Consider the following 14,112-nt stretch of genomic DNA (forward strand, 5'->3'; position numbering starts at 1 on the left):
CTTTGCTAGGATATATTTCATTGTGCATATTGCTTATCCTAGTTCACATATCATGTTGTATTTCATACTTGCTAGGATAACTTGTTAATTAGTGTTAATTGGCATAAAATCGGATTAGATTAGCATAAGACCCTAATCACCCCCCTCTAGGGTCTAACAGGTTAGAGTGAGGTTCGTTCCTCAGTTGAAGAAGAACATCATTTCACTTGGAGCTTTGGAGGCAGCATGCTATATGGTAACATTGGCGGATACACGCTTGAAGGCTACATTTGGGTCCATGATTGTGATGAAGGGCGTCAGAAAGAGTAACTTATACTATTTGCTTAGGAGCACGGTGATTGATAGAGCTCTGACGACTTCATTGGATTTGGCTAGATTGTGGCGTTGTTTGGTGCTGGGGTATTTGATTGGTGATGTCGTACATAGGTTGTTGAGGAGTGCTTTGACCTGCAGATGGAAGTCCTTTGAGCACATTGGGATGAGCAAGACCGATGTGGAGTTTGACACTCCTATCCATCAAGCGAGGGGTCTTTTAGGAGGTATTCAGTTAGGCATTTGGGGGCCTTCCAAGGAGGCATCATTGGGAGGTAATCATTTAGTAGTTTCCGTAGTTTGTGATTATTCTAGGCATTATTGGGTCGTGACCAGTTCCCATTGGTATAAAGTTCTAGAAGTCAACAATAATTGGAAGAAGTGTATTGGCAGAAAAGTAACTCGTTGTTCTAGCTTTGGTAGGGGTCCTTTCTTGTATTTGTGCCGAGCCCAAGGTAATAGGAGACACTTCATTGGTGTGGAGACTTTGGGGCGACAAGATGAGATGACAGTTTCGATGGGTTGTTCCTTTCTGGAGGAGGATCAGTGTTGGTTGTCGAGCATTGGTTCTGGAGCTTCGACATATTTGGGTTATCTTAGTCATAGGTCGCTGACTGCTGCATTAGGAGTTATTGGATCTGGTGGAGCTGCTTCAGATTTTAGTCAGCGTCGGATATTTGGTTACCCAGTATTTGGTCACATCGAGGATGTGAGATTTGATCTGATTGCGCATTTGGGATTCAGAGGCTCATTTGATTATCGTTTGGGAGCTTCTGATTTTGTTCTGAGCAGGTATGTCACTTTTGACTCTCGGCAGGTGGAGAGTGTTGATCAGGTCGTTTGGATATCGCAGCAGGTGGAGGGTGATGCTACTTCACGTTTGGTGGAACTTATTCCACATACTCCAGATCATACTGCGTCATTTGGGATTCCAGCTGAGGTGACATAGGTTGGGGATCATTTGATTTCGGATGCAGATGATGGATTGGTTTTGGATTCGGTTGCAGCTGGTGGACATGATTTGGATACGGCCATTGGTTCACCTCAGATGGAGGTGTTTGATTTGTATCAGTTTGGGGCCGCTATCAGTTGCAGATCAGTTGGCGATATTGGGGAAGAGTTGCAGACTTTTCTATTTGTTTGAGGGCCCTTGGAGGTCGTTTGGGTGAACTACGTGAATGTTTGATTCCTTAGACAAGAGGATACGTAGGCATTCTTTATGATGCAGCCGATTTGGTGAGTATATACCGACGTTTGGGTGAGTGTTCGCACTCCCGTTTGGGTCTCGACTTGTTGTGGATTGAGTCCGTTGTTGTGGATCGTTTCACTTCGTACTGGACGCAACAAGTGAGGCATTTGGTTTGGTCGGTGTCGGCTCAGTTTTGGGAAAACATCGCCAAGGTGGAGAATTGTTGGATAGCGGATTCCTAATCTATTTTGGTAACATGAGGTTATTAGGATTCCTAATCTATTTTGGTAATAGGTTATTAGGATTCCTAATTTGATTTGGTTTTGGTTTAGAATTCCTAGTATGTTTATGATTTTAGGATTTCTATATATATGGAACAATTGGAAGAGAGAATTGGGAGAAGAAAATTGGGGATATTTGGAGCACAGAAAAGAGGTATTTTCTGAGCTATTTGTTTAGGGTTTTGTTTGGAGAGATTAAGAGCTTGTTGGTGAGATTAGTTTGTTCCTTCGAGTGAGTTGTAATCTCAATTTGTACTCTTCTTCTCTATTAGTAAAAACTCCATCACCTTCTTGCCCCGTGGACGTAGACAACTTGCCGAACCACGTTAAAATTGGTGTTTTGTTTGTGCATTGATATTTAGTTCGTTTGGCTCTCTTGGATTGGCGTTTGGTTTGGTTCATCGACACAGCTTTTGGCACAACAATTATAGTTATCCATTCACTATCTGATATTCCTATTACAGAGGAAGAAGAACTTGATGAAGAGAGAGAAGTATACAAACTAATAAAATCATCTATAATTTCTCTATACGCTACGACTATATTTAACATTAAATAGGTGGAATTCCACATATGGTTAACACCTTATGGAATTTTTCTAGCTTTCATACCTTTTCATTTACAAAATTGTTTTCATCTCTTAATCCTATTTTCAGAACTATTACACAAAAAGCTACAACTCTAACTTTTTATATCATTAGTTTTAGTTTCATTAAATACACTTTACACAAATTAAATTATTATATTCAGAATTTACCATAACCTTCTAAATATATATAAATACACGTCACCTGCAATTTGAAAATGATCATTTGTCAACTCAATAAAAAGTGGGGAGAATCCAAATTGAAGTTCTACTGGTTAGAACTTTCTTTTTAGAGTTCTAAATTCAATTTGTTTGTAGTTATAGCAACCTAAATATATTCCCATAATCCTCTGTTAGAAAAATTGTAAATAAAATTTATATCATGCAGATAAATCTGAAAATAAAGTAAACAATAAATCTAGTCTAATCAGGAGCAGTCGTGTAAACACTACCTCTAGCATCATAATTCATTGCTACTTAAGTGTAGAAGACACCAGATAATTAGGTTTCACGTCTATTAGATCCACAAAGCATCAAGACAAGAACAATGTTGTAGATCAATGTAATAATTCTGAAAGCTTATTGTATTTTACAAATTTAAGAACATGCATTATTAATGAAATTAGAGCACAACTTGTTGAATAGCCACTCTCACTTTTCTACCCCGCTTTTCTAAATGAGTCCACATGCAGCCGGACTCACTTGGCGCTTTCTTCAAGGATGCTCCGTCTCAACTTTTTTGGATTTTGGCTGTTACACGTTCATTTCAGTAAAAAAGAAAATTGTAAAAAAAAAAAATTCAGAAGCTACCAACATACCAAGCACGTGCTTGTCCGCTACCTGCTCCGCTTTGTTTGCCAAACCAAAAGCAAAAGCGAAAGTGAAGTCATTTTAAGTTTTTAACCAGTATCAAGTGAAACATATGAAGGCACGTGATTATTTCTTAGATAGAATATAAAATTGTAATTTTAAATATATTCTCATGTGCTGTGAGTTTTGATTACAATATCAGGGTGGATTTCAAATTCTATCACACATGTATTTAAAAACATATTAAAAGATATTATACCATGAATTTTTTTTAAAAAAAACATGCCATTATCTAAATTAAATGCTATATCCCTTAGCTAGGCTAGCATCTTGAGGTTTAATTAAATCACAGCTAGGTACAAACAAGTCGGACACAAAGAGAAGATCTCACTGGCAACAAAGAGCAAAATGCTTCCTTTTCTCTCTCTGATCTCTCTCTCTCTCTCTCTCTCTCTCTTTTCTTTTTAATTAATCTCTATGAGCTGATCCTAGATTAGAAGGAACATTGATAGGAAGATGCGCTCGATCTGTCGAGATAATGACGTCCATTAATTTAATTTGCTTCAAATCGATCTCTTTCTCAGAACAGACAAAATAAGTAGTTTTTGGTCCTAATTAATTAATTGGTAGAATTGTTGTGCTTTGAGAATCCAAACCAATCGCCAAGAAAGGATAAACCAATACACCAACAAGCACAAACAATCACTAACACCAGTTTTACGTGGTTCGGCAAGATGCCTACGTCCACGGGGCAATGAGAGGGGAGTTTTCACTATTAGAAACAAGAGGATACAACTAGGGTTACAAATCTCTCACCAAAAAAACCCACAACAACTCACTCTTGATCTCACCAATTGCTCCAACAATAGAAGCCCAATAAAACTCTCCCTTCAGATCTCAAACTTCAGCCTCCAAACCCTAGAAACACCCCTTTGGGTATTTATAGGAAACCCAAACGAAACGGGTCTGGAAAACAGACCCAGATTCAACCCGCTTCGGCGGTCGACCGGTACGGTCGACCGCGATCCATCGCGGTCGACCGGACCGGTCGACCGCCCTCCATCCAGCAGCAAACCCAATGTCCAGAGAGGTCGTCGGTCCCAAACGGGAGTGCGAACACTCAACCCCAAACCAACTGTGTCTACTCACCAAATCGGCTGCATCAGAAAACTGACTGCCTACGTATCCTCTCCAAGGAATCAAGCCTTCACGTAGTTCACCCAATAGTCTCTAAAGGCCCTCAATCCAACCTGCGGCTGATAACATCATAAACGACCCCAATCTGAAAACAGTCCAACACCTCCACCTGAGATGAAACAATGGCCGTATCCAAAACATATCCACCAGCTGTATCCATATCAACTACCTCATCATCTGCACCATAACTAAATGACTCCCACGTTGTGCCACCTCAGCTGGAATCCCAACCAATGCAGAATGACCTGGAGTATGTGGGAAAATCCCCACCCAATGTAGAGTAGTATCAACCTCCACCCGCTGCGATATCCCTCTGACCTGATCAATACTCTCCACCTGCCGAGAGTCCAAAGTGACAAACCTGCTCAGACCAAACTCAGAAGCTCCCAACTGATAGCCGAATGAACTCCTGAATCCCAAATGCGCAATCAGATCCAATCTCACATCCACGATGTGACCAAATACTGGGTAGCCAAATATCCGACGCCGAACAAAATCTGAAGCAGCTCCACCGGATCTAACAACTCTACACGCAGCAGTCGGCAACCTCATAAGATAGCCCAAACCTGTCGAAGCCTGAATACCAGATCCACTGCTCGACAACCAATGTCGATCCTCCTCCAGAAAAGAACGGCTCACTGAATCCGTCATCTCATCACGTCGCCCCACTGTCTCCTCTCCTCTGAAGTGTCTCCCACTGCCATGAGCTCGGCACCAATGTAAGAAAGGACTCCTACTAGAACAAGTACGACTGGTAACCTTTCTGCCCATACACCTCCTCCAACTATTACGGACTACTAGGGCTTTATACCAACGGGACTTGGTTGTAACACAAATATGCCTAGTACAATCCCCAACATAGGAAACAAAATAATCATTACCTCCCACTGATGCATACATGGAAGGCCCCCCAATGCCTGACTGAACACCTCCAATAAGACCCCTCGATCGATGGATAGAAGTGCTGAAATGCCTGACTGAACACCTCCAATAAGACCCCTCGATCGATGGATAGAAGTGCTGAACTCCACCTCGGTCTCCTCGCTCATCCCAGTGTGCTCACAGGACTTTAATCTGCAGGTCATAACACTCTTCAACAATCTGTGCACGGCATAACCAATAATATATCCCAGTACCAAACAATGCCACAGTCTAGCCATAGAAGTAGTCAGCGCCCTATCAACTACCGTGCTCCCAAGTAGATAATACAAGTTACTCCGCCTGACTCCCTTCATCACGATCATGGACCCCGATGTGACATTCAAGCGAGAATCCGCCAAAGTCACCCTATAGTCTGCTGCCTCCAATACCCCAAGTGAAATAATGTTCTTCCTCAGTTGAGGAACGAACCTCACATCAGCCAACTCCCAGATCATCACGTCACTCATCTGAATCTGAATGGTACCAATACCACCAATAGGGTATCTGTGATCATTACCCATAAGAACAGCATCCCCTCTTTCCAACTCCTGAAAGCTGGAGAACCAATCCCTTCTAGGGCATATGTGGTAAGTAGCACCAGAATCCAACATCCACTCGGTGGAGTCGGCAACATCAACTGACGGAAGAGCTGGGCACGAATAGCCTGAAGAATCTGAATCTGAAACATCGCCACTAGCCTTGGCAATATTCACCTCTGAAGCTTGAATAGCTTTTCCTTTATTCTTCACGGCTTGCAATTTTGGGCATTCGGCTTTCCAATGTCCATCCTCTCTACAAAAGACACACTGATTCCTACCAACTGCAGGATGCCCCCCTCTAGACTGCGATCTTCTCCCACGGTTTGGACTTTTAGCTCTTGCAACCAATGCCCCCACAACCAGCTCGATAGAAGTCTCCTTATCCTTCTTTCGAAGTTGATAGTTCACAAGGGCTGCGGTGACCTCACTATACGAAAGAGATGCCTTCCCATTAATAAGAGTGAGGACGAAGGTCTCATATTCCTCGTCGGGCAAGGAACTCAATAACAACAATGGTTTATCCTCATCTTCAACAATGACATCTACGTTCGCCAAATCTGCAAGTAGCTTCATGTAGTGGTTCATGTGATCACTAATGGATGTCCCCTTCTTCAATTGGAAGCGATAAAGCCTCCTCTTCAAATGCAAACGATTTTCGACACTCTTCGTCAAATATTTGCCCTCTAGGACCTCCCAAATCTTCTTTGCCGAAGTTTCATTCATCACATCATATTTTAGATCTTGGGTAAGGCAAGACCTAATCACACCACACGTCGTTCTATTCATCTTATTCCAAACCTTTTCATCCATGTTGTCCGGTTTCCCGTCCAACTCCAATGTATCTTCCAATTTTTTTGCATTTAGCGCATCCATGACTTCACATCTCCAAAGTCCAAAATTATTTGTGCCGTTGAACTTTTCCACAACACTAGAAGAACCCTCCCCATGTTTATCCTTTCCAGCCATATATCTCAAAGCACCCAAACAATTGCGGAACAAACAAGAAAATAGATCCAACTTGAAAAAGATAGAAACTTTACCACAAAGATCCCACCTTTATCACCAATCGAAGCTCTAGATGAACTTCCCAACTGATCTATACCTCCAAAAAGCTCAAGCGTTGCCCGGAGCTCTGATACCACTTGTTGTGCTTTGAGAATCCAAACCAATCGCCAAGAAAAGATAAACCAATACACCAACAAGCACAAACAATCACTAACACCAGTTTTACGTGGTTCGGCAAGATGCCTACGTCCACGGGGCAAGGAGGGGGGAGTTTTCACTATTAGAAATCAAGAGGAACAAACTAGGGTTACAAATCTCTCATAAACCCTCAACAATCAACTCTCAATCTCTCCAATTGCTCCTAGAATAGAAGCCCAAAAAAAACTCTCTCTATCTGCTCAAATTCGTCCTTGCTCTTCACCCTAAAAAACACCCAAAGGGTATTTATACAAATCCAAAACGAAGCGGGTCTGAAAACAGGCCCAACTCAAAACCGCAGCGGCGGTCGACCGGTGCGGTCGACCGGGCCGGTCGACCGCCACCCTGACAACCTGAATCCTGAGCCTGGAACCTGATCTCTACCAATTCTACAAGAATATCTACATGCAGGTCTCATTCTACGTACGTACGTACATGGTGTTCTAATTAGAAAAATGATAGGGGCATACCCCCAACCACATCTCAAACCACACCCCCTCTCTCATATGCTACAGTACATCGGGCCACACATGAGATTTTAAAATCTCATGTGGGGCCCGGTGTACTGTAGCATATGAGAGAGGGGGTGTGGTTTGGGATATAGTTGGGGGTGTGCCCCTAGTGCCACCCTTTTAATACAATAATTACTCTCTCCACTCCACTCCACTCGCTTCTCCTGTGTAAAATTTCTACGCAGCTGGCATCGTCTGAAAAGGACTTTTGATCGAGAAGAAAAATTATAAAATTTTAGTCCCTTGGAGTTGCAATAAACGCTACTGTGACATGAAAAGGTACGCGTCAGCTACCAACCACTCGATTCAAGTAAAAAACTGAAGTGGAAATGTGGGAGAGGGAAGCAGGTGAGAAATTAATTAATTAAGGAGCACAAAAGAGACACGTACACAGTGCAGAGGTTGAAAGCGTCCGCTACAAGCGAAAGAAAACGGGCTTACTTGCTTTGTCTCATCAAATAATCCAACAAAGTTCGCTCGATGGGGCAAACTATTTCCCTAACAAGGAAACATCAAGGGCCGAAGAAGAAAAAAAACGCTTCATATGCACACCACAAGAACAACAACAATTAAGCAAAAAATCCCATAGGCGCTCCTTTGTCCGATTGCGAGTTACGATAACTAATTTAACATATTGAATCTTGATGCATATATTACTACGGTTATCAGCGTGGTCGGACTGACTACAACGGCCACCATCGATGACATGACATGCGTATATCAAATTCTTATTAATTACGTACATCAGTTACCTTCATCATCCATCTTCCCGTGTGATAAGATACTCTCTTAATTTTCTATTACTTTCTCCGACAGCCGTGGGGCCCACGAAGGTGGTCTCCCAGTGGCCTTAGGAGACACACTGCTCTCTTGCCTCGTTAGATTTGGTACATGTCTCTGAGGTGATTCTTTGTTGCCTCTCAAAGTTTTGGGAGAGCTTCTGAGCCTCAAGCGTTTAGTGTATAGCAGCGTGTGTTCACGTGAGAGCAATGGCCTACTGATGTTTATGGAACGCAACAGACAAGCTGGGCCCAGGCATACAGCTCCACTGCTGCAGAACTTTGATGGAGGCCATGTTCTCCGAATCCAAGTTATGGTTTCCTTCAATGCAATTCTAACTGTAATTGCGATATAAATGTCAGTCGCATACAGCTGTAGTCGTTATAACTGTTGTCACGTACAGTTTTAGCTACACTTTTTCTAAACAATTCGCAATCTACAATTATATAATTTCACGGTGTTTGTTTTAGAACGTCAAGATTTTTTTGGATTTATATTTGAGTTTCGAAGAAACTAGAGTTGCAATTTAAACCCACTTTGTTGCTTCAAATATTTCAGCTGAGATTTTATCCAAATTTACAACTGCCTTTTTTTAAGGAATATAAATAATTACATTTGTTAATCACTGAAAAATAAACAACTATAACTTATCCATAATTAGGGTTGGGCGTGGGCCAAGTCAGACCCTAGCCCCGCCATGACCCGACCAGACCCACGACCCAACCTGGCCTAGGATATACCTGGGTCAGTGGCCGGGCTGGGTCAAGCCCTAGACCCGTGGTTAGGGAAATAGGTCAGGTCCAGCCTATGCTGGCCCTATCCACGCGCGACCTGACCCAGCCCTACAAATGATATATTTTTTGTTAGTCTAGTATTCCCTTAGCCCTTTTGGGTCTGCAGTTTGCTACCAACAAAGCTAAAATGTCTTAGGTATTAGGCTCGTGGGCCTTTTGGCCTACTAAGAAATAAAGCAGCGATCTTTAAGATCGCTGGTGTCTACCTGGAAGGATTAATACAAGTTTAAATTATTAAAATATAAATTAGAAATAATTTTATAATTATAAATACAAGTATTATATAATTAACAATATTTTAAAATTAAGAAAAAAAGTTAAACGAAAAACTTATAGGCCGGCCCACGATCCACGGGCCATGCGCCAAATCAAACCAGACTCACACCTGAGCGGATCGTGGACCGGGTTGAGTCTAGTCCCAGACTAAGGATTAGAAAAATAGGTCCAGCCATCATGACCCACCCGGGCCCGGATCAAACTCGGTCCGATCTTGAATCCTGACAGGCCAGGTCACAGACCTGAGCCGACCCGCCCATGCCCACCCCTATCCTGGTGTTGAATGCAACTACAGCTGTAACCCTGTGAACAAATAACCTCTTATCGTGATGTCATGCTGAAGTAGCACTACATTGTGCACACTGTTGTTCTGTTGGAAAGTCCGAATTCATATGCTCTTGGTAACATATCACTATCCTTTAAAAAATAAAAATAAAAAGGTTACTTTTGCCGTGGTTTAACTTTTTTTAAATAACTTCAATCAAACATACATATATGGGACAAAAATCAAAGCCAAACTTTAGAAAATCATAAAGCTATAATCCATGTACATCTGTATTTGTTTTATATCCACGTGTGATACAAAAGAATTCATTAGTATGTTCTTTATATTTGAAAAGTTAGTATTAGACATCTTGATCATCAAAATTAACCTTAAATCCATAATTTAAGAATTAAAACTATTGTAACAGTATGACCAATATGTATTCGCATATTTCAGATACAGACATTTTACTACAAAACTATATCCATATTCATATCCTATCGATTGTAGATTTGATTAATCATATATGTATCCATTAGGATACGGTTAATGATATGTCCTCAAATACAGATACAGATTAACACCCCTAACTGAAACTCATGCACGCTATAACTTCAGCTAGAACTAGAAGAAACAAGATTCATGCACCTTGCAACTATTTGATTAATTGATGACCTTTTTAACTTTTTTTATCAACATAAGAACTTTAGTTATACATTAGCTCTTTTGCTTGCAGTTCAAAAGCAGGGACAGGAGCAAAAGAAAACAAAACGCATAAATTAGAAAGACAAGAGACAAGGGAGCTGAGTACGGTAATTTGGAGGGTGGCCTGGCCTAAGCCATCAGATTTTGATTCTGTTAATAATTATATGTTGTCACCTGACCCTACAACAGCTCATCATGAACCACCAAACCTCCAAAATAAATACGTTGTAGGCTACAAAGAATAAAGCGCAAAGGATCTCAAATTGATAAATAATGTAGACATTATAGCACAAAAATCAATGATATATCCCCACATAGAAGCAAGAGACATCAATCATCAGTTAATAATCTTGTTTACTAGTGCACAAACCTGAAAACAAGCGCACAACATTAGAAAACATAATCTCTAACAAAGTGAAAAAGTGATGCTCATAATTGATAATTGCTAATATAAGCATAAGAAACTTGGTTAAGTAAACTATCTATCAGTTGATGAAAATAGCTACATCACAAAGAAAGTCGTGAGGAACTCCCCAGAGAAACACTCGAAGGAGAGTAACAAGATAACACTAATTTTTCCGAGGTTACATAATAAAACTGGTTATAAACAAATTCAGCGATAACAGCGAACAAGGTAAAGAGCTTAAGATGAATTAGTCATTATGAAAAGCTAAATATATGTACATTTGATTAGTTGAAAAGTGGGGGGGAAAGGACCTGGGGAGTTTCTATGGGGCTCATAAAAATGGTTAGTAGAAATGAAAATAATCTTATTGATCACTGAAGCAGTGACAAGAATGATCAACGCAAAAAAAGAATAAATGAAATAAATGAATATACAATGGGGAGCTAGCTATTCAACTGTGGAAGATGCAAGAATTGGGAGAGATTCTCAAACTTGCTTGGTCTTCTAACTGTTCTTTTGAGAGGCCTTTTGTTTCCCCTCCATAAGTTGTCAATTTCAGTGTAGCTTAATATGCTGCTTAGATCAATATTACTCTCCTCGAGTTTCTGCTCTAAACTACACCTAGCTTTCTTGGGATGCCTTCTTTTTGCTTCCTTATGGCAAGCTGGGGGAGTGTGTGGTTCTCCATCTGTGTTTGATCTGCAAAATTATGAGGAAATTATGAGCTGAAAATGCTTTTGTAATACATATTCCATCAAAATGTGTCAAGATGGACTACAAACTCGTGATTTTTTAATAAGATTTTATGTACATGATCTAGCTGTAGAACAATTTCGTTACAGAATCTATACATGCATTCAGCTAAATGAAAAGGGTTAATTATGTACCGCTGTTTTGAACTTGCTATCCCTGTAGTGGTATTATGCAGGACCAATTTTTGACTCTTTTACCCCCAGGCCTCAGGGAATCTGAGGGTAAAGATTCAAAAAATCTCACCAAGTGGGGAAACTAGATGGATACTAAAGTTTCAAATAACGATACTACAATGGGTCTATCTGAAATTAACCCAGATGAAAAAGATGATGGTCTTTCTTGATTGTTGTAAGTTGGTTGACATGCTTGTTTTGGAGAAATAAATGGTAGATTTTATCTTGAGAAGTAACCCAATCCATAGTTCATATAAAGTTATTGCAGCGCTTAGCAGGAAGCACGTGACAGAGTTAAATGAAGAAATATTTCACAGCTCACCTCTCTTCGTGGCAAATAGGAAGAGAGAGAGTGATGAACTCTCCATGTGACGGCTTGCATGCAGGGCAAAAGAATTTCTTTGGAGGCGGTTCATGTAGGTTGATGCAGTCAAAATGATACCACTCATCACATTGATCACAAGCAATCATGGCCTTTTGATCATAGGGCTTCCGGCATATGCAATAAAGTACACTTCTTTCTCTCAATAACTGTATTAAACAAGTAACATGAGTTTCGAAGCACAGAGCAGCGAGTAAGACATTAAACAGGTAATAAGAGTGTGGAAGCGATATCAAATAGTGCATGTACCTTCATTTCCTTATCAAAATGGACTGGCAACGATTTTCCCTCAGTTATAAGTTTAAATACCTCACTCAACTCCATTTCACCTGAATCTGATACAACCTGCATTAAGAAGAAATGTATAGAAAATTAACCAGTCTCATCTCAAAACATTAAACTGCAATATAGAAATGGGGGAACATATCTCACCTTCTTGGCAGTCTCAGCCCACTTCAAACTGATCTGTTTTACATCCACGATTTCTTGCATGAAGTGATCTGTGGATGGAATGCCAATGGCCAGACCCTGAAACATGTAAAGTTGCAAACTATCACATGATAAAATTTCACAGTTAAAACAAATGAAGCAGACAAGTGTATCAAGAACCTTCAGTTCAACAGAAACTTGTAGACAGCTATAGCACCAAGAGTTCAGAGAATACAAGATGAAATAGAAAAAAAAACGTATTTGGAAAAGTAGAAGGCTTATCCAAGAACAAATATCTATATCTCAAAAGCAGGTCAAATCTTGTAGACAATTCTAATATGTTTCAGTTTCCAATAACAGCTCCTACTTCCAGCCTTTCTAAAACCATGAACATGCCATTTCAGCTCAAGGCAACAACTAGACTGCGGAAGTCATTCCTACAGGGACTCCCCAACCCAGATCTCCTCACAGCACATGCATAATACTATACAGATAGCTCACTCAATTATCTTCTACCTATATGGACAACCAAGGTGTTCTGCAGTGTATCCAGGACATAATCCTTGACAAGCTAAAGCATGAATTTTAATCTGAAGTTGTACCACATTTATGTAAAGTATCTTATGAAAGCACAACATGTTGAAGGAAAGCAAAACTTCTTATACTGCTCCAAGAAGTAGACAGCTAGAAGATTATTTCATAAGCCAGAAAGTTTTTTTAAGACATAAGGGGAGCTGAGGCTGTTAGGTCAATGCCGGTTTAGAGAACATCTACCAGAAATTCAACTCACTGGTTATAAATTAAATCATATAAAAATTTGTTCCATAGGGATAACAGGTCAGTGTCAGTCTGGAGATCATCTAACCAGAAATTCAACTCACAAGTTGTAAAATCATGGAAAACTAACTAAAAGATCCCCACTACCTCCTTTACCTCTTTCAAAAGGCGCTGAATATGTAAAATAGAAGGCTTCTTCGATCCATTTAATAGCTTATTGACTCTGATTTTCCATGAGTTTTTAAACAAAGCAGACTCAAGACTGCGTCCATCTTGGGGATCATACATCCCTGCCACTGCCACTCCCTGTAATGTACCAAATTACAGATAGAAACTAAATTAAGAAAAAAACGCATTGTACTTACGGTTTGTATAGGCCATTGGTACAGACAGGATCATAAGGCAACAATTTCTTAACAAACAGAGATAAGCATGCAATCTGTGAGACTTGCAAACATACCTTCAAGGCGCGCTGAAGATTTTCAGAGACAAAGCTCAAATCTTTGCCATGGTGAGAAAGAGCGAGATTCACTATTTCAGTCAAATACAACTTGCACTGTGAGGCAAGTTCAACAATTTCTTGCGCCAATGCCACTTCTTGAATCCTAGTAAAAGCATGACATTCAGTAATTACTCACCAATAAGAAGCTTTATGCAGTAAAATGACAAAATTTCAGGAAGTTTCACATATAGGTAAGTATAAATCAGCTTACAAAGCAACCATGTAGTATATTTTGCAATAAATATGCAATAATGAGACTAATATCATCACAACAGTAAAAAGAATGTGTGTAATGAGACTAACCATGTAGTACACAGAGC

General features: G+C 40.3%; 1 protein-coding gene across 1 annotated transcript in view; it reads right to left on the reverse strand.

Annotated features, from left to right (window-relative positions):
• The window catches only part of LOC109847387 (lysine-specific demethylase 5A), a 40,868-nt gene continuing 37,677 nt past the window's right edge, over nt 10,922-14,112 (reverse strand). Inside the window, exons 28-33 of the mRNA XM_020416619.1 lie at nt 13,751-13,895; nt 13,447-13,596; nt 12,517-12,612; nt 12,334-12,429; nt 12,025-12,233; nt 10,922-11,475 (exon numbers count right to left, since the gene is read on the reverse strand). Coding sequence (XP_020272208.1) covers nt 11,220-11,475; nt 12,025-12,233; nt 12,334-12,429; nt 12,517-12,612; nt 13,447-13,596; nt 13,751-13,895 — 952 coding nt within the window. The 3' untranslated portion in view covers nt 10,922-11,219. The remainder of the gene's footprint in view (nt 11,476-12,024; nt 12,234-12,333; nt 12,430-12,516; nt 12,613-13,446; nt 13,597-13,750; nt 13,896-14,112) is intronic.

This window comes from Asparagus officinalis, chromosome 7 (assembly GCF_001876935.1).
Source record: "Asparagus officinalis chromosome 7, Aspof.V1, whole genome shotgun sequence".
In the NCBI taxonomy this organism is placed as follows: domain Eukaryota; kingdom Viridiplantae; phylum Streptophyta; class Magnoliopsida; order Asparagales; family Asparagaceae; genus Asparagus; species Asparagus officinalis.